This window comes from Clytia hemisphaerica, unplaced genomic scaffold, assembly GCF_902728285.1.
Source record: "Clytia hemisphaerica strain Z4C2 unplaced genomic scaffold, Clytia hemisphaerica genome assembly, whole genome shotgun sequence".
Taxonomy (NCBI): domain Eukaryota; kingdom Metazoa; phylum Cnidaria; class Hydrozoa; order Leptothecata; family Clytiidae; genus Clytia; species Clytia hemisphaerica.
Window position 1 is genome coordinate 33,405 of NW_027103496.1, and position 20,861 is coordinate 54,265.

General features: G+C 35.4%; 1 protein-coding gene across 1 annotated transcript; it reads right to left on the minus strand.

Moving 5' to 3' along the window:
* Positions 1–10,577: 10,577 nt before the first annotated feature.
* On the minus strand, positions 10,578–14,907 carry LOC136798701 (neurofilament heavy polypeptide-like). Its single transcript, XM_067055355.1, has 4 exons — positions 14,748–14,907; positions 13,849–13,913; positions 12,231–12,596; positions 10,578–11,900 (listed from the first exon to the last, which is right to left on the minus strand). The coding sequence occupies exons 1-4, from the start codon at positions 14,905–14,907 to the stop codon at positions 10,578–10,580; spliced, it is 1,914 nt and encodes a 637-aa protein (XP_066911456.1).
* Positions 14,908–20,861: the final 5,954 nt, after the last annotated feature.

A 20,861-nucleotide genomic window follows, 5' to 3' on the forward strand; every position in this document is an offset into this window, starting at 1 on the left:
TTGATCTTTACAGGGCCATACTACGAATTTCAAGAAGTAATAGCAGGGACGTGACGCGTGAATGTTTTGCCGACATCAGCCAACAGCCAAATCACTCTGACACGACGGACACGGGGACGACGAGAAATTTATTGAAAGCTATTTAATTGAAATATATTAATACATTAAGGATATTCGTACAATATTTTTCCCTATAATTTACAAAATACCTAAGAAAAATCAAGCAAACGAGTGGTACCGAGATTAAGGAGAAGTTCATTTATTAATTCGTTTCGTTTACAATAGTGTACGAATTCAAAAAAAATAGTTGCATTACAACTTTGTTGTTCGTTGTTTGTCTTGCCAGTTGAGAATGCTGTCACATGCTTGATATAATTTCTATCGATGTATTTTGAAATGATTTCGGCACAGGCTCCAGTGCTTCCCCTAAACACTTTGATAGCATTTGAGTCTTGAACGTTTGATGACTCTCGAATACACTATAATGTATCTGCAGGCGATGGTCTTACTCGAAATGTGAAATAGCCGTTAGCCGTTGCACAAAGCCCAACGTAAACGTGCTCTTTTCTCCATTTTATTTGTGTGCGAAATTGTTTATAGTCGACAATGTCGTCCAGAAGATCATCCTCTCTCCCAATCCCCATTTCGGAAGTGAGAAAGCATATTTTTTTGGGTCATCTAAATCCATGATGTGATCGATGTGATAAAATGAAAATTGATGAAATGCCTTTACTAAAATCACTCAAAAGCATAAATGGGTTTTCCCGATATGACACAGGGACTTCGTGTACTTACTACATATTTATGTCATCAAAAAAGAAGCATTGTAGCATTGTAAAAAGATTTATCGTTCTAGTTCTATCAAAACATCGGAATTTCGAAGTCAAAAAAGTTGTCAGGGGGTAGGGTCCAACCATTGTAATGCAACATTTTGTCCTATCGTTTCACACATCATTGATCCATCGTTCATCACGTTCAACAAGAAACGTAACAAGAAAATAAAGAAAACGAGCCACTAGTTGAAGTAACGATACCTGCCTTCATCGACCTAGAAGAAACTCAAGAAACTTCCTCCTCTTCGAAAACGGTAATTTTTAATTGATGCACTCGTTTTTTTTATAAGCAAAGCGAAAGAAAGTGTAACAGTCTGTTTTTGAAACATGAAGACAACACTATAAAGATTCAAAATCATATGGTAAACATTCGAAAACAATAGAATGTCTTCATTTCTCTCAAGATTAAAGAGATACATATAATACGCTCGACTTCTTTACTCTCCAGACATTCCAAACAAGTCCAGTCTGATTCAGGTGTTCTAAAGAGCCCAACACAGCACATGTGAAACCACTCCACTGGACAGTCGCTCTCGTTTGAGCATTGAATCATATCCCCAAAGTCAGCTGTGAAAGAAATAAGTTTTGTAGTCATTCATTTTATATTTTCCTGTTTTATCAAGCTCATATTTTATTGTATTGCCGTGGAATTTAGTTGTTCAATGTGATCAATATGGAGCAAGCGGTTCGGTTAGGGGCCGTTTACATAGTACGTACGCACTAAGGAGGGTAAGGGTTGTCTTCTAAAAAGCGTATTCTTGCGTACAGGGGGGAGGGGTCGAAAGAAAACATACGTACGCAGAAAAAAAAATTTCACAGCCCTTTTTTTGCTTGTACAATCGTTTGAAAGGGAATTATTATTCGCTTGTTCTTTACGAAATATCAGCTGTTTCTCTCTCTTAGAAAAGGGGACAACTTTCGGCTATGATGTTGAACTATTGTATGAGATGCTAATAAATAAATTTTGCCAAAACAATTTAATTGTGTCGTGATATTTATTACTTTTATGAGCAATATGTCTCACGATCAGCCTTTGTAGATCACTCATTGAGCGATTGTTTATCAAATCCCAGATTAGGTCGTTTTCCTTCACCACACACAAAAGATTGTCTTCTTTGACAAACTTTGCTGTCAGTGTCTCATCTTTCAGTTTTAGGCGCTCCTTATCAGAGTGTAAACTTCTTAATATAGACTTTTGTAATAACAATTGTGATCTTAGATAATTGATTATGGACTCATCTTCTTTGGAGAAAACTCCAGCATCAGTTTGCGTAGAAGCATCTGCCGTGAGTTTTGGGGGTTCAGTAATCCTCATCGACATCAGTCTAAACGTGGATGAAGTACAGGAAGAGTTAAATTTTATTTTGCAGATTTTTGCAGAGTGTGGAAATTATACAGGGGTATTGACAAACTTTTTCGCTAATATCCATACTCTATACAACAGAAGAGGACAGAAGCTGAGAAAAATCCAATTTTGCCCAAATCCAATCCCTGTTAGTGTGATTTTTTTTACCTGACTCTTTCAAGGATTCAACTTTTTCGAAATACAGGATGCAAAGATTAAAAGGATTCCAATTTTATAGGTGCGTAATGTTCTATATAAACCTGTCTCAAATTATTTTAAAGCCACTATTCTTCTGAATCCAAAACGATTTTAACAGTGTCATTTTATTTGGAGTATGAAAAAGACGATTTTAAGGTGCCTGAAGACAGGGCTGACTTGGGTCGCACCTGAAATCATGAAATGCATTAACAATGACTCTTACTTGGATGACATTATTTCCTGTCCATTTTTCCACAGTTCCGATGCAAAAAAATATGAAAATATAAAAGGCAATCTTTACATCGTGTCACTGGTGGTGCATTTTTGATGTCAGCTACACAAAATCGGGGGCAAGTCTCTGTAATTTGGCCCGGCAAAAGTAAAAACCAGAGGTCCTTGGCCGTTGAAAATGACACCCTTAAGTTAGTTTCGCCTTTGCCGAGGGTATACATTCCGTCATCAGTCTGAATAGTGAACTTGAGTGACGGGAACGCAAGCACCAGACCGAACATATCCAACATACCTGGAAAAAAGTGTAAGAACTTTAAGGATCACGAAGTTAATTGAATCAAGATGAAACTTTATATAGCCTTTTTTAGAAAAAATCTAAGAACATCGGGGAAATAGACTGTCAACAGTTAACAGTAGCAAAACTATGCTTTTCTAAAATTGACGTTGCAACTGGTTGAAATGAGTTTAGTGTTATTGTCACTTGTTTATTTTACTAATCAGATTATTGCATTTTATTTCGTCCATGCATATGGTCCATACAGCAAAAAGGGTGATAATTTTGATTGTTTTGACTTGCGGTCAAAAAAACAACTGAAAAACAACTCAAAATCTTCCTTACCTTGAAAATAAGAATCACACTAGTTTATTTGTATGTAACTTTACTTTAAAGATTTTTATTTCAAATTTACCAGGGTTTCATGGAAGGATTGGTGTTTGGGACATATCCGTCTTTCCGTGCCAAGTGCATCACTAACCTAAAGGAAGGTGACGCGAACGCCTTTTTCCGGACGAAGCTGTCTTCTGAATCTGTAAGAAATTTTTATTTACTAAAATTGATTTGATATAGGGGTGCGTATTGTGTATAAAATTAAGCAGGTCCGGAAATACGTTATTGTTTTATCTTCTCGTGCTTCAAATTTTTGATTCTGTAACTCTGTAATTTTAAACATGGTGTCCGAAAAAGAGCAATGTGTCAAAACATGTCTTCAAGTAGAGATACTTTGTGTGTACCGTAACATGTAATTGCAGATTCCCTTAAGTAAGGTATGCCTCTTAAACTTTATTCTTTGATCAGAAACTTCCTTCACTCGAACAAAATTAGCTTTCCTCGTGTGTGTTCGAGTTATAGAGACTCCATTGTGTTTTTTCCGAATACTTTAACAAATTATTCCATTTTTATTTACTTGACCAGTATCTGTTCTCAACGGAGTTTGTTAAACACAATATTTCCCTCAAGGTTTGTGTACGTCTTCACAAGCAATTCACTTCTTCCGTAGACGAAATAATCACGCAATGGCATAACAACCGCCACCACCCCAACAGCAACAACAACAAGCGGAACCACAACAACCGCAACCACCCCAACAACAACAACAACAACCGCCACCACCCCAACAGCAACAACAACAAGCGGAACCACAACAACCGCAACCACCCCAACAGCAACAACGACAACCGCCACCACCCCAACAGCAGCAACTCCCACCCCAACAGCAACAACGACAACCGCCACCACAACAACAGCAGCAACTCCAACAACAAGTTCAACACAGGACTCATCAATTGAGAAATTCAGTTGATTCAGACGAGAAGCGCGTTAAGTTGGCAGCAGATTATGGTTTTGGTGAGATTAAGCATTGGTTCAATAGCGTTGAAATTCTTCAATGCAACATCAATGGAAGACAGGGACTCAGAAAATTTGAAGAAACAAAAATGCAAACCATCCTCAAGGCAACATACACGCGGTATTTCTGAGCCACTGCAAACATTTGTTGAAAAAGCCATCACAGCAAAATTGAAGAAACATAGACAACATTTAAAACTAAAATCAGCATGTAATATGCCATAACTTTTGTATTTTTTCTACATTTTTTATAATTTACAAGTTTCTCGGCTAAATGTCACGATTCTTTGAGGGCAAAAACAATTTGAGGATGAAAATTTTAAAAGGTTCATCTTATTTTTTGCAGACTTCTTTCATTGTTTTGAAATCTGCTTTTTTTTTCTCATGTTTTATTTAATTGCATCAATTGCCTTTGCCAGGTAGTAACCATTAAAATTATAGCAATCTTAAAAATTTCTAGATTTTTTTCAGAAATATTTTGTGCAGGTGCAAGATAGCTTTTATTCATTATATTTCTGCATTATTTATGAGGTGTAATATTATGCTAAGAAAGTTGAAATATAAAATAAATAGTTTCGCAGGATGGAATTCCATTAAATCAAATTGGTTTTTCATTAATTTGAGAAATTTACAAATAATCAATAAAATCTCACTTTCAAGACGGGTTTCAATGTTTTGATTTTCTCTGGGCAGGCGCAATTGCGCTTGATTATTGGAGGCAAAAACTTACAATTTATAGGGAAGCAAGTGAATATCCATCAAATTTTTGCTAATGGCCCGGATCACCAATAAGTTGTTTTTGCTTCTACCGACCGACTCACTTTATATCTTAAACCTTTTCTAGTCGGAAAGTCGCAAAAATTGTCGGATTTGTGGCGATATTATTCTAGGAATTTTATAGATTCAGCGTAGCCAATGTTTTGATCATCTTGTGTTAAGATTTTCATCTGCAATTTATCAAAGATTTTTAGCGTTAAAAAGCGCTACGGAACTGTTTTTTTTTGTGGTCGCAATATGCAAAATAATCAAACCTATGCTCAGATCGCATTTTTCTGATGACTTAAGACGCCGACCGGCCGACCGACCGATAAGAAAATATACTAAAAGTTCATTTCAAAAGTCCAACCAGAGACTTCTTCAAAACAAAAAATTTGCTTGCCTCCAGCATGGTCTTTTTGCCCCCAAAAAATATGTGGCAAGAACTTTTTTTTAGTTAAAGAGCTTCTTGACAATGCCTTTTAAATGCCTGAATTGGATCGTTCTTCTACATGAATCTCACCTTCAATGAGTCGATATATTGGAGTTAAATTAGGAAGGAATGTAGGAAAAATTTCGTTTCGAGAGGGTCAGACCAGTATTTTTTGACTTGAGTCAATCCTGAGTTGTTTTCCCATCCTACAAACTTTAATACAAAAGCAGTTTAATATTGAAGAAATTAGTAGGTTTTAATAACCTTCAGAAGTGACTTAAATTTTAAAAAACAAAGAGACAGTAACTTTCAGCCAAGCTGCCAGCAGTAGGTCCATTCCTTCGCTTCACGTGGCCTTGAAAGAACTTCCAAAAGTGCGTGATCTGATTTCTTCATGACGCTATTATCAGGAACGAGCCGAAATATCTGTTTAGTCGCTTGAATTTGAATAAAAAACCATTCTGCAAAATAACTAATTTTTCGTACTTCTCGGATACCGGCAGAGATTTGCACCGGTCTTTGGACCGGACTTTCGACCGCTCCAGAAGCCGCTTCGAAGTCTCTTGCTCAAGAAAGGGCCGCTAGAAGAGCGGCCTCAAGCGGACCTTTCAAAAAATCTATGGCCCGCTTGGAGGCCGATTTTCACAAATGATGGGCCGCTAAAAATTTTAATTTGGCCGCATTAAGACCAGACTTTTACCCTCTTAGGGCCGACCGGTCTTTTGTGTACTCCAAATCGCTTGGGGAGTCACATATATCAAAAAACATACAATTCATTCAATTCAATTCGGTCTTTCCGTAAAAAACGATTACATTACCGGTAGGTACAAAGAATAAAAATATATAATAATAATAAATAAAATATCTCCCGACGAAAGGAATTGAAGCATTATCAGCTTTGTCGATAACTATCGAAAAGAAGCAGTAGTAAAAAGTTGTATAACTATCAAAGATTTATGATAATGTTCCACTCCTTAGTGTTTTTTGCAATTTCTATTGCGTCGTCCCATTCAATATTTAATGTTTTAAGATCATTTTTGACAACACTGAGCCAAGTTGTAGTTGGTTTCCCTCGCGGTCTTTGGTACTTAGTGCTGGCATATTCGAGTGCTTTTTTCATAGGTGTTGAACTATTTGCTCGTAATACAGTTCCCAGCCACTTCAGTCTTCTACTTTTGATACATTTGCTCCACTTTACTGCGTTGGTCTTTTGATACACTTCGGCATTCTTCACGATTTCTGGCCAGCTCACATTTAGCACGAAAGCTCGCAACAATCTTCTTTGGAATGCATCAATGGAATTTTCGGCTTGACGGGTTGTTAAACTCCACAGCTCGCAGTTATACAGGAATATCGGTTCGATGTAGGTCGTGAATGCTGACATTTTTGTTTGTGTAGTCAACTTTTTATGACAGAACAACGTTCGTAATTTGTTGGCAGCTGAAATCGATATTCCTTTTCTTCTTTTGATGTCTTCTGATGTATCAAGCATACTGCCGAGATATTTGCACTTTTACCATTCGTTGTTATTTCTTGTGATGGTAAATTGTTCCGTTTTGTCCTGATTTATTACTAGATCTCGTTTTTCTAGTTCTGTTGGAACGGTCTGCTTAAACTTTTGCAGTGCGCGATAGTCTGAAGTTACTTTCCGATATCGTCAGCATACTCCATTTCAATATCGATTTGTTCTTTTTCTGTGAAAATGGCGTAATTGTGGTCTGTTAGATGGTCAGCAGGAATAGATGGTACAGTAGGAAGTGCATCAGGATGGTTTGGTATTTGGTGGTTTTTCAGCGGGTGTAGTGCTTTTGCTAGGTAGTACGTAAATTCGTTAGCACTTACACAGTCTCCTTGTGGTGCTCCGGTGTCAGTTGCGAACTCAGAGCTTAGAGTTTGGTTGCATTTGGAGGACTGCGATAATGTGGAGTTCGTCTGGTGAGATGGTAGATTGCAAGTCATGCAGCAGTTTGTTTCTATTAAGACTGTCGAACGCTTTGCTTATATCAAGAAGTATTAATTGAACGGCTTCACATTTTGATGTTATAGTCCGTTCAATTACAAGTTTTGCCGCATAGACGTGCTCGGTTGTGGATCTGTTCGCTCGGTATGCTGCTTGAGAGAGTGGTATTTCTGTGTCAAGTCGGTCTCTGATTCGGTTGATAATGCAAGCTGCAAGGATTTTTCGTTGTGATGAAAGTAGAACGATTGGTCGTAAGTTTGATGGTGGTCCTTTTGCTTTGTTGGGTGATTTTTTTCGGTATGTTCCCTGTTTCGGCTATGTTGTTATAGATGTTGGCTATCTGTAGGTGGATAGTTTCGGGAGCAAATTTTATCAGTTCAATTGGTATTTCATCACATCCTGGGCTTTTGTTTCGTTTCATTTTCTTAACAGCTTTGTTGATTTCGAATGACGTGAACGGTGCTAGCATAGGTGCTGGTGGTACGATTGTTGGTTGTTTTGAAGAAAATTCCTTTGAAGTATGTAGCTATTATTTCGCTTTGTTCTTTTGGGTCTGCTGTTAGTCCGTTTTCTCCTTTGATAAGAAGCTTTTCAGGTGGTTTTAGGTTTTTGATTTTCTTGACAGCTTGATACATCTTGTTGTTATCGTGGAAGTATTCGAGTTCACGGGTAGTTCTGTTCACTTTTTCATTTTCTTCTAGATTCATGATGGTGTGTATTTCAGCTAGTATGCGATTGCAAAATTGCTTGAGGAAAGTTTTGGCTTGTTTGGTGTTACATGATTGTATTCGGTGTTGAATATGTGACTCCCCAAGCGAACTGGAGTACATAAAAATCTGACCGGTCTAGGCCGGCCAAGAGACCGGCTATGCAGCGGCCAAAATACGAATGCGACCGGTCCATTGTTTTTTTTTGATCGGCCAAAAAGCGGGCAAAAGAAAATTTTGCCCAGTTGTTTTTTTTCGACTGTAGCGGCCCTTTTCGACTGTAGCTGCCTTTGATGAATTTCGAAGCGGCCTTTGGATGAATTTTGAAGCAGCCTTTGGTCCGGTCTTTTTACCGGTCAAAATAAATGCCGGCGAACGATAAAATCATAACAAACGATGTGTATTTTAGGGAATCGTTCGGTAATATTTTAGTATTTTTAGATAAAGTTTATTATTGCGGAACGTACCGAAATCAATTTGTGTGTCGAAATAACCGTTCCGTAAAGTATCAAAATCTCAACGTGCGAAGAAACCTTTCTTTTGCCTTCAAGCTGTTGAAGAGTCAGGTGTTGGATTGATGTAGTGCAGAAATTTATTTTTGTGGGCTTTTATCTTTATATCTAAGATTGTAAGTTATTTTAAAACATTTATTAAACTGACACTTAAATAATTGAACCAGCTAAGCCAATTGAGAATTTTTGATTTGCAAAGAAAAAGACTTTTGCTTGTGTCATACCCAAAGTTCTCTTATTGTACCAAAGCAAAAAGCAGGACAAATTTCAAGTTTTATTTACGTTTTTCAAACTATGTACATTTAAAAACTGCTAGTACAACCCCAAGGGCTTTCTAGTTCGACAGGATATTTTTTAAAGAAAGTAAAAGAAAAAAAAGGGAAGAAGAACTGCTTCTTCAGGTTTTGGAGGAAAGAAAACATTATTTTTTCAAAACAATCTCAAGAATACGAATGCGACCGGTCCATTGTTTTTTTTTGATCGGCCAAAAAGCGGGCAAAAGAAAATTTTGCCCAGTTGTTTTTTTTCGACTGTAGCGGCCCTTTTCGACTGTAGCTGCCTTTGATGAATTTCGAAGCGGCCTTTGGATGAATTTTGAAGCAGCCTTTGGTCCGGTCTTTTTACCGGTCAAAATAAATGCCGGCGAACGATAAAATCATAACAAACGATGTGTATTTTAGGGAATCGTTCGGTAATATTTTTAGTATTTTTAGATAAAGTTTATATTGCGGAACGTACCGAAATCAATTTGTTTGTCGAGAAATAAACCGTTCCGTAAAGTATCAAAATCTCAACGTGCGAAGAACCTTTTCTTTTGCCTTCAAGCTGTTGAAGAGTCAGGTGCTTGGATGTAGTGTCAGAAAATTATTTTGTTGGCTTTTATCTTTATATCTAAGATTGTAAGTATTTTAAAACATTTATTAAACTGACACTTAAATAATTGAACCAGCTAAGCCAATTGAGAATTTTGATTTTGCAAAGAAAAAGACTTTTGCTTGTGTCATACCCAAAGTTCTCTTATTGTACCAAAGCAAAAAGCAGGACAAATTTCAAGTTTTATTTACGTTTTTCAAACTATGTACATTTAAAAACTGCTAGTACAACCCCAAGGGCTTTCTAGTTCGACAGGATATTTTTTAAAGAAAGTAAAAGAAAAAAAAGGGAAGAAGAACTGCTTCTTCAGGTTTTGGAGGAAAGAAAACATTATTTTTTCAAAACAATCTCAAGATTGATATTCAAAAGTATGAATTGTTTAATACAAACAAACTAAGACGGCCATCGAAAATTAGTTATGTTCGCGTCGCAGAAGGTCTCTAAAATTGATGCGGACGGGCGGGCAGAAAAATTTCCGGGTTTTTGAAATATCGTCTGAAGCCCTCTGCCCCAAAAAAAAAGAAAGACATTTGAAGAACTAAGTTGTTTCTTCTGGATTTTTCCTGGAATTTTTATTGCATCTCCGCACTTGAAAATCAGTGAAAATATGATGCAGGCAGGCGACGCACTGACACTTAAATAATGATGCTGCGATGGCTGCCTATAATTTCGAAAACTGAAAATATACAAATTACAAACTTTCATATCACAAATAACTAAGGGTGTTTGACCCTGAACCCTGTACTCATTTCCCAATCAACAATTAAGCTCTATTTCTAGAAACAAGGTGGGTGAAAAAAATTATGTTCGTTGTGATAGTCAATGAAAAAATATTTTAGATTTCTCTCTGTTTTCGATCAAAAATTGCTTCACATTTGTATCTATTCAATAAGAAAGAACTTGTAATTTAAAAAGCTGAGTTAGCAAATGAAATCATTTTATCTCAGAACAGAACCTTTAAATGAATAGATAATAAAAGGCAAGATCTTGTGTAAAAGATTGGACATTTCAAAACTAAATTAAAATCATTCTGACAGAAACCATTTCCAAACGTTAATTTCAATAATGGAAAATGAAAGTGTTTCATGATTAGTTATTAGCTTTTTTAATGCTTTTTAATCCATTGTCTGTATTTTTTTAGCCTTGCTGTAATCATCCTTTCAACGTGTGATTCTAAAGACTTAGGAATGTTAAACTTTTGATATGCAGATTTTAAAATTGTTTGCATTTTTGTTTCATCAAATTTTTGTAAACCTTGTTTGCCATTAATGTTGCAGCTTACAATTTCTGGAATGGTATACCACTTTTTGATTTCACTGACAGCATATTCTGCGGCAAGTTTGATGATAACTCCATCGCATTCAACACTAGCTGCAGATGCGGCAAGCTGTTCTGCAATACGCTGTATCTGTTGGTTTGAATTTGTTAATGGTTGTTCGGCAGTTGCGTTTGGTTGGACTTCTGTGGCCGTGACTTCAATGACTTCAACTTCTCTCTCTCGTTCTTGCGGTGATGTTATCCAATCTTTAAGGCTGTTGTTGTTGACAAAATTGTCAATTTGCCCAATGTCATTCAATTTAATGTCATTTATTTTGTCAATTCTGGTATGGATTCTATTGAACTCAATTTTCATCCAGTCTTTTAGTTCGTCCAATTTGGTCTCAAAGTTTGACTCTCGAGGTCTTGACGAAGCTCCACTTAAAATCACAGGGTTTCCCGCTCCTGGTAATGTCCAGTGTTGGTGAGGGGAAGTCAATGAGCGTCTTACTGTCAGTGTCTGTTCTGTTGATTGTAATTTCGTTTCGGGTGATGCTGGCGGGGTTTGTTCAAAAAATGTTGTCTCCAGTGTTCCAGGTGGTGTTTTGATTGGTTCCGGTGTTTCCATTTGTTCCATTGTTTTGATTGGCTCCGGTGTTTCTGGTGGTGTTTTGATTGGTTCCGGTGTTGCTGGTGGTGCTTTGGTTGGTTCTGGTGGTGCTTTGGTTGGTTCTGGTGGTGTTTCGGTTTGTTCCAGTGTTTCGGCTTGTTCCAGTGTTTCGGCTTGTTCCAGTGTTTCGGCTTGTTCCAGTGATTCGGCTTGTTCCAGTGTTTCGGCTTGTTCCAGTGTTTCGGCTTGTTCCAGTGTTTCGGCTTGTTCCGGTGTTTCTGGTGGTGTTTCGGTTGCATTCAGGGTTTTCCGTTTGTTGCTCTTTTCGGTTTGTTCTGGTGACAGTGTACGTTTCGGTCTAGACTGGACTGCAAATTGTGGCGTGTTTAGTCTGACTTCCTTTTCCATGAAGTTTTTGCGTTCTTTTGATTTAATGCGTTCCCTCTTTGAACAAAGATCAACCTTTTCAATCAGGAAGCCATTGACCATTTTAATCTTCTGTGATTGTCGCTCACGAAAAGCATTCATTATCTCTTGCTCCTTTGTAGTCAAGGCTCTAGCCTGAAAAGATAAAATAAAGTCTTGGTTAATAATTAATCATGAAACTAAAGGCCAAAAAATGGGACAACCTTCAAAAATAATTTTCAACTGGCTAATTTTCAGAAAAAAATCTCTTTTTTGCCTAAAATCTAATTAGTTGAGACACTTGAATATTACAAAAATTATCAAAATTTAATCTTGCCAAAAATAAAATAGAAATCACAATTATTACTATTATTCGTTATTTTCAGGTTTTGATGACTATCCAACTTGACTACATAACTTACAGTCCGCAACTTGAATAACAAAAAGAAAGATGCTTGGAATGCCAAGGAATCGTAAGTAACTTACTGGTTCTGGGCCACTTTTATCTTTCTCTGAGTCTTTGGCTCTCGCAGCTTTGGCAGCTTTGGCAGCTGAGGTTGCTTTTGCTTTGGCAGGTTTTTTGGTGGCTGAGGGTGTTTTTGCTTTGAGAGGTTTTTTGGCGGCTGAGGGTTCTTTTGCTTTCGAAGGTTTTTTGGCGGCTGAGGGTTCTTTTGCTTTCGAAGGTTTTTTGACGGCTGAAGGTGCTTTTGCTGTTTTGGAAGGTTTTTTGGTGACTGAGCATTCTTTTGCTTTAGAAAGTTTTTTGGCGGCTGTCATAGTTGCGTTGGAGGTTGATTCAGATGGTAGTTTCTCAGGGGTCAAGGTTGCTTTAGATGTTTCGTTCTGTTTTTTCTAAAAGTGAGAAATTACTAATGAAAAAAATCTAAAATGAAAGAGAAAAGTGAGTTTAATTTTGACAAACTTATTTTGGTGAGTGGCAGATTATAACTTCTTTCTTTTTTGTTATCAAGTACACCTTTTCAATGAGTTTGTCAAAATAAGTTCTTGTCAAAATTAAAAAATAAACTCACTCTTCTCTTTCATTTTTGAAATTTTTCATGTATTAGATTTTGCAATTTAGGATTTTTGACAATTTTAAACCGTACTAAATTTCAAATTTCAGTAAAAAAATTGCAAAAACTGCAAAGTTAAGAAAACAAAGAGACACCTAATTTTCTCATCCGGGTATGTTTATATAAAAAATTTCGCCAGAATTTTATACGTTCTTCTCAATGGTATAATCAGATTTGTAAAAATTCTTAAAAAATATTTTTCTGCTCTGTTAACTAATGACGTCATTTAACAGGTGGTCGGATGAGAAAATTGGGTGGATCATATAAAAAAATTCAGCATAACTTTAAGCTCAATTTTTGGATTGTCTAAAATACAGACCAGAAGTTAAATGCTAAGAACCTTGCGCTAATTCGCAAAGTCAGTCACATGCGTTTCAATTCTATTTTAGATCATTGACGTCAAACTTGAAGAAATAGTTATCTAAACGTATCGAAACGAAATTGGAAACGAGGCAATATCGATGCATCCAAACGAAAACTCTCGTAATATATTAATTCGACTGACATCAAACTCGTAACGTACCCATCTATATGCACCCAATCGGAATTTGCAAGAAAATTAACGAGGCAATATCGATGAATCCAAACGAAAATTCTCGTAATATATTAATTCGACTGACATCAAACTCGTAACGTACCCATCTATATGCACCCAATCGGAATTTGCAAGAAAATTAACGAGGCAAAATCGATGAATCCAAACGAAAATTCTCGTAATATATTAATTCGACTCACATCAAACTCGTAACGTACCCATCTATATGCACCCAATCGGAATTTGCAAGAAAATTAACGAGGCAAAATCGATGAATCCAAACGAAAATTCTCGTAATATATTAATTCGACTCACATCAAACTCGTAACGTACCCATCTATATGCACCCAATCGGAATTTGCAAGAAATTTACGAGGCAAATCGATGAATCCAAACGAAAATTCTCGTAATATATTAATTCGACTCACATCAAACTCGTAACGTACCCATCTAGATGCACCTAACCCGAACATTTACTTAAATATATGATTTATACCTCTTCTTCTTGTTCTTTCCTTTTCTCCCATTCGAGTTCAAATTCGTTCAGCTCTTTTTTCGTCGCTAGAATCAGATGAGAAAAAAGTGAGCAGATCAGATATCTACGAAATTGGTCGTAAGGGGGAGGGGCTTCCCAATGAAGTATAAGCACAGATCTGTAAAGCCCGTAGATTTGCGGCTTTTATCGAAAAGTGAAGCCAAGTTTTGGTAGGATTTCCTACCAGAGTCACGTGACTAAAATATGCAATTTCACCGGTTTGAGAGATGTGAAATAGCGTTTGCCGCCTACTTTTTTGATTTCGTTCTCCGAAAACAATTAAAATGCTAGATCCTATCCATCGGCACGAAATTAAAAAAGTCAAATTTTTGCTGGAGAATGCTTAAAGTTGCCTATTCGGGCTTTACTGGTTTTTACACAAATGATAGATTGGAACTAAAATTTCGAAAAATATCGCCAAATTTCGAAAAAAATATCACTCGAAAACGAAGGAATTGCTAGATTCAATACGGCGCATATATTAAGGCTTCAATTTTTCTTGCCTGAGAAAGGTTACAGATTCGCCTCTAGCTCTTCGGCCTTGAAACTCAATGGGGCTTCCCTTTCTTCCAATTAAAATTTATCTGCAGGCTGATTTATACTCTTAGGTGACAAATACACGCCCGCTCGTTAGTATTTCGGAAATTTTCCAACCCCCGGACCTTATTAGGACCCTGCTCCCCTGTTTAGTAAGTTTTAAAAATATTTTCAGCTTTCAAAGAGAAGACTCCCTATTTTGCTCCAATAAATAGCATCAATTTAGCCTATATATATAAATATCTTATTGTCACGTTTATTTCGCATTTCAGAGTACCCTCCTTGCGGAATCTCGCTATTATAAACAAATAAGAATTAATTACCTCGCATTGCCAAAACTTCGCCACGAACAAGATTTTTGCCATCTTTTATATAGCCAACTTCACCGTAATCTAGCCATTGTACGTCCTTTGTTTGAACTAAACAAGTTGTTTGATCGAACTCGCAAAATAGTAAAGTAAATTTCAAATTGCTTTTCTCCATTATGATTAATTGTTAAACTTCCCCCTTAATCTTAATTAAAGTCAGAATAGGATTTTCTGAATTTTCCCCCTTTTATAGGCCCGCACGCGTAGAATTCGAACGCACGTTTCACGTTCGAAAAAAGTGTTTCGGATTTGATTGACGTCACTAACTCACTTAGTCACGTCACTCATAATATTAATGTTCTTTCCGAAAAGTATATCAGGATGATTCCAATTTTGCATGACATTATGCATTACTATTCGAACGAATACTATTAGACTGTACATTCAAAATACTATTATTATTACATCATAAATATATAATATTCAACTGACAAATAAATGGTTGTTTCTTTTGCGTCCGTACTTCCCCTATATAATAATTTTTTTTGCCCCGCATCATCGCATTCGGGGTTATTAAAATGAATTACCAACGTGAATTTGATGTTGCTGAAGAAGAAAAGATAGAAAAATTTTATAGAGAGGGCTGTGGCTGCAAATTAGCTGCACAATCATCGCCATGCTATTTACAATTTTTGAAAGCGGACATTCAGGAGCTACGAAATACTATGTTTGAACTTCACGAGACAGAGCGTGACATGATGATCATGGGGTTTCTTTCGTCACAGAAATCGAAAAATGGAGATAGAATTGAGTATTCTCTACGTGGTGTTCGTGTATGTCGAGATTTTTATTTATTTTCGCATACCTTCTCTAAAAAGCTCTTCTCGACTGTTTCGAAGCATTTCGAGGAAAATGGTCCCGTTCCTCGTGTTCATGGCAACACGAAAAAACTGCCCCATAATGTATTTACTTTGGAGACAAGAGAGATGGCAGTTAACTTCATCGAGAACTTTGCAATTTCGAACGCAGTAACGCTCCCTGGCCGTGTTGCGAATTATCGTGACGATGATGCAAAGTTACTTCTCATTCCTTCTTTCGAAACTAAAGAGAGTATCTATAATAATTATCGGGAGCTATGCTTGGAGTGTAATTTTGATTTTATGGGGTTAAGTTCCTTTGCTCAATTGTGGAAGTCACAATTGCCAAATGTTTTAATTTCGAAACCGATGGGTGATCTGTGTTGGGTGTGTCAGCAAGGCAACGAGCGCCTCCTTAGGTTACGTTTAGACGAAGATGACGATAACGACGAAATACAAGACGCGCACGAGGCCCACATCATACAGGCTACCCAAGAGGCTCGTTATTATAAGGCCCAGGTGGAAGAAGCCAAGATTCATGCACGCGATTTCAACGACGCTTTTCAGCGTCACGAACCTTGTTCGTTCAAGGGAATGGCTCATTATAGTTGGGATTATGCCCAGCAAACGCACTACCCATCTAATCCTCTTCAACCTGGACCGATCTTTTTTAAGACGCCTAGGAAGTGTGGAATTTTCGGACTTTGCAATGACGGTATAAACCTACAATATAATTATTTAATTGACGAGATCAACACTACTGGAAAGGGTGCAAACGCAACAATAAGTTATGTTCATCACTTTTTTGAAAATTATGGGATGGGAGAAACTGATTCTTATCTACACGCCGATAATTGTTCTGGTAAGTTATTTTTAAAAGACTTGGGCTGTTTACGCACTTTTTCTTTTATAAGAACATCGAGCCTCAGATTTAATGGTAAATTTTATCAAAACTGTATGAAGAACTCACAATTTTGGGCATGGGAATTTTCCTCAATGAAAGCTTATAACAAGGGAAGTATTTTAGGCATCAAGGGTAAGTTGGGGTATTTGAGAAAACGTGTATCAAAGTTAAGAACATCTCAGCCTATTGATTCTTATAAAAGTCTAAATCTATATTCTCAATTTAGCTTACTACTGCAAATCTTCTGAATATTATTTCTATTAATGATGGTTTTTCTGAAAGTATAATATGCTAACTTTACTGATAAATTATATGACATTAAATTGAAATTATATACTTATAGTAAAAAATCCGAAAATTGTCTATTGTTTCATTCTAATAACAGTTTTAAAAAACAAACGAACAAACTTCCTATGTAAATTCATCAGTAAATTTAGCATTGTAATGTCTTTTTTACTATCCTAAACAATTTTTCAATTTCAGGTCAGAATAAGAATAATGCATTTTTGTGGTATCTCATGTGGAGAATTCTCAATGGCTACCATGAAAAAATTGAATACTCATTCATGATAGCAGGTCACACAAAGTTCAGTTGTGATAGGTATGTAGAATATCATTCCGAAAAAAATTACTATTTTGTGATTTAGTTGTAGTGGTTAAATATTTGAAAATTTGAAACCCAAGAAGGCTCTAAATGGGAATGATTTTGGGTGTAAAGAAATTGAAAAAATGCATTACCCCACTTACAATTAAAGTACAAAAGATAGAATAAAGTCTGACATTTGCTGTAAAACTCACAATTTTAAACTAAAAAACTAAAACAAAATTTTTCCAAGGTATTTTAATTGAATTAACTTTTGGGAATTTTGCCCTTTTTCGCGAAAATTTATCTTGCCAAATTTTGTGACTTTTACAATTCGCAAAAGTTAATCCACAAAATTTCTTGAATTTTTTACCTAGCGAAAATTTATTTTGCAAAAGTAAATCTGATTAAACACTGCATGAAAAGTTGTCTTCTCTAACGCAAGATATATGACGAAAAGTTAACTTTTCTCCCAATTTTCTTGTTTTGAAATCATTGAATTTTCTTCTGTGCGAAAACAAGTAACAGTGAATCTTCACTATTTCTCGAAAAGCTTAAATTTTCTAAATATCGACATAATTAACTTTTCGATGTACAAAATGATTACATTTTTAGCCACGAAAAGTACTACTTTTCTCTGAAGTGAAAATATAAGACTTTCTCCACGCAGTGAAGATTCACTTTTACTTGTTTTCTTGTCCATGGAAATTTTAAATTCAAAATTGAGAAAAGACGAACCTTTTTTGTAAAAAAAATAACGAAATTCTTTTAATGAAAGGAAAGATTATCAATTTATTATTTACGTATTTTCGAAAAGATGCAGATGTCTAGACCAGAAATAACCAAAGTTTCGTTATTGGGAATATATATTCTAGCTTAAAAAAATACTTGATCCGCTTCATTTCATAACATTGAAAAGGTGAAAAACTTCTAATATGGAAACATTAAATTTCTGGTTACTGTAGCGACAATTAGACGCGAGATTAAATTCGATAAGAATTTGAATTATTAAATATTCTTGAATGATTTTCTTCTTTAAAATTAAAGTCAATATTAAAAAAATCATATTAATATCTATGTACTCATAATTCTTGTGCTAAAAATCTAAAGTATGCCTTATTTACATAAAATGACATAAATTGATAAGATAATGTAAGATAATAAATCATGATATATAATTTTTAAAACAATGGCAATAATTGATATGGTATAGAAAAAGCTTATAGGGTTGGGGGGATATTTCTGACAAAATTTGACATTGTAAAGCATTTTTCGAATTTAAGAAATAAGATTTAGGTTAGGGTTCAAGAAATTGTATTGGTATAAAAAATAATGAACTAATTAATAAAAGAAGTACAACAATTACTCCTTCAGTTGTATATCGTTCCTCTTTTCCCGAGGGTTCTCCGATTCTTCGTTCATTGAAGCATTGAAGATGTTTCTTTTGTTGTGTTGTCGAACAACCATCTTTACTTCTTTTTCTTAATACCATTTATTTCTTGGTCTTCTGATGAGACGATGTTCATTTTGTGATAAGTTTTCTCCACACGTCTTTGACATTGCACAGAATTGATGTTTCGGCTCCCACCGCCGAGCTCGCGATACGTTTTTCGACTTTCTGTAGAGAGAAAATCATAAAAATTATACTCTACTTTTTAAACAGGATTATCAAACAGATTAATTGTCCATTGAAATGAACTTTAAATTGAAAATAACTAGTAAAAATCCAAAATGACTTGAAGCCCTTGAAGATTACAAAAAAACATAATAGCAAGAAAGAAATTACGCGTTTTAGACAGGTTATTTCAAAAATAACTTGAACGAGTGAGTTCTTACATGATCATTGCATGGCCTCTTTAGCATTATTGACGCATATTCATCGCCAAGTCTTTACTTGTTTCACTGTAAAGTTCGTGTGAAAGCATATTACAAGATTTCGTGACAAATCAAATTTCTTTCCCTCTTTTAATTTCTGCCAATTAAAATCTCTTTATCAACATTTTTCTATAAGAGACTTAATTGGACTGCAATTGAAAATATCGTAATTTCTCCACAATTATAAATGTGTTAACACAGGGTCCCAAAGGGAATGGTGTTGTTTAGTTCAAACAGTTAATTGTAATTTTTTGATGAAACCGCCGAACAAATTTTTCAGCCTTTGAAATATCGCCAAAAAAGAGAAACTACGAATCGTTCTTTTCTTCCATCAAGTTAAAGCATTCGAGTTTAATTTTAACAAGTTTAATTAATTGAACTGTTTTTAGGAGCTCTTCGTACACACCACTGCCCCAAGTTTACGAGAATTAGTTAACGCAAAAACTTAATACTACACGTTTTTTTATAAGAACAAACTATATAAGAACATAAGGCTTAAAAGGCCAAAATGTTAAGAACAAGTTAGGAATATTTCAAGGCTTTGGGAACTCAAAAACTCCCGATTTCTTAGGAAAATGGCCATAAATACTCATAAAATGGGGGGAGGATAAGAACATGTTAAGCACACTTTTTAGGCTTATTTCCGAAGGCAAAAACTTTGGATGTTCTTATAAAAAAACGTGTATTCATGAAATATCAAAATAGTTTCTTTTTATATACATTCCTGATTCGTTCTGTATGAAAAACTCGTCAAACTCACTGACCATAAAAATTATTTTTGGCTGATTTGCAAAATATCTAATACATCCAAAAATTTTATGCTATCAATAATGTAAAATACAGGCTTAAATGCAACCTACTAGCCGTAAGCAAAGCGTCACAAACGCCGAAAGAATGCCTCAAATAAATTGTTCTTCTTTCCTTCTACAAAACACCCTTGCATTTGATTCAAATATATAAGGAGTAAATATTGCCTCACATTACATATGTCAACTATAATGAAGTAAATCGAGATTAAGACTTAAATAAAAGATCTTTGAAAGATTTTGAAAAGTTTTGCAAGTTTTACAAAAACACAAAATTTTAAAAATAATCTCAAAATGGAATGAAATGAAAGCTTTAAAGTCATGTATAATGAATTTGAAGAAGATTAATTTGAGCATATCCAGTTTCCAGCCCTTAAAACAAAAATCGTTTCTAAACATCTCCAATTAGTCTAGTTGTAGAAAATCTGGTGAAGATGCTAAAGCACAATGCTTCAAAGCCAAGAAGGGGAGGATTTGTAAAGCTTTTTTAGTAGATTGACAAAATGTATAGAAAATATTTTAAACTTTTAAACTAACACGAGTAAACGTATCGATGAATAGATTTTACCGGTATTTTTGTAAAGATTAAATATTTCCAAGAATAAATTCAGGCGAATTTTCAGCTATAGCCTCACCTAAAACTTAAATGTTAGTAATGAATTAATGAGTTAATAATTTTATGTTAATGCGTATATAAAATCAAAAAAACAATTTTGCATACAATGCATTGAAATCAATAAGTAATTGAAGAGGGAATCTTCATACACAACTATTTACTCAACTCCATTGAGACACCCCTGTGTCAAGACCCGCCGCTGGATAAACAATTCTTTCAAGTGGGATGGTTTTGAACGCAATTTCTTGAATATAATTTTTATATGGGGATGAATTTCAAAGTCAATTTCCCAGTGGGGCTGAAATGATAGGGTATTTTTCATCAGAGGATGAAGTTTTTGCTAAATTTTCCAGTGGGTTGTGGTTCCATGTGGGAAAAAGTTCCACAGGGGCTGTGAGACAGGGATGTATTGAGTTTCTTTAAAAGTAGTGATACAAATTTTACAAAATTGGCCTGCAAATAATGCAAATAATGCTGAGGTTGCGCGA

Excerpts from the sequence above, each read along its gene's own strand:
- LOC136798701 (XM_067055355.1), bottom strand. The coding sequence starts at position 14,907 with ATGGAGAAAAGCAATTTGAAATTTACTTTACTATTTTGCGAGTTCGAT. Across the intron at positions 12,597-13,848 it reads GGAAAGAACAAGAAGAAGAG|AAAAAACAGAACGAAACATC; the intron begins GTATAAATCATA and ends TCTCACTTTTAG. Across the intron at positions 11,901-12,230 it reads ATAAAAGTGGCCCAGAACCA|GCTAGAGCCTTGACTACAAA; the intron begins GTAAGTTACTTA and ends TTATCTTTTCAG.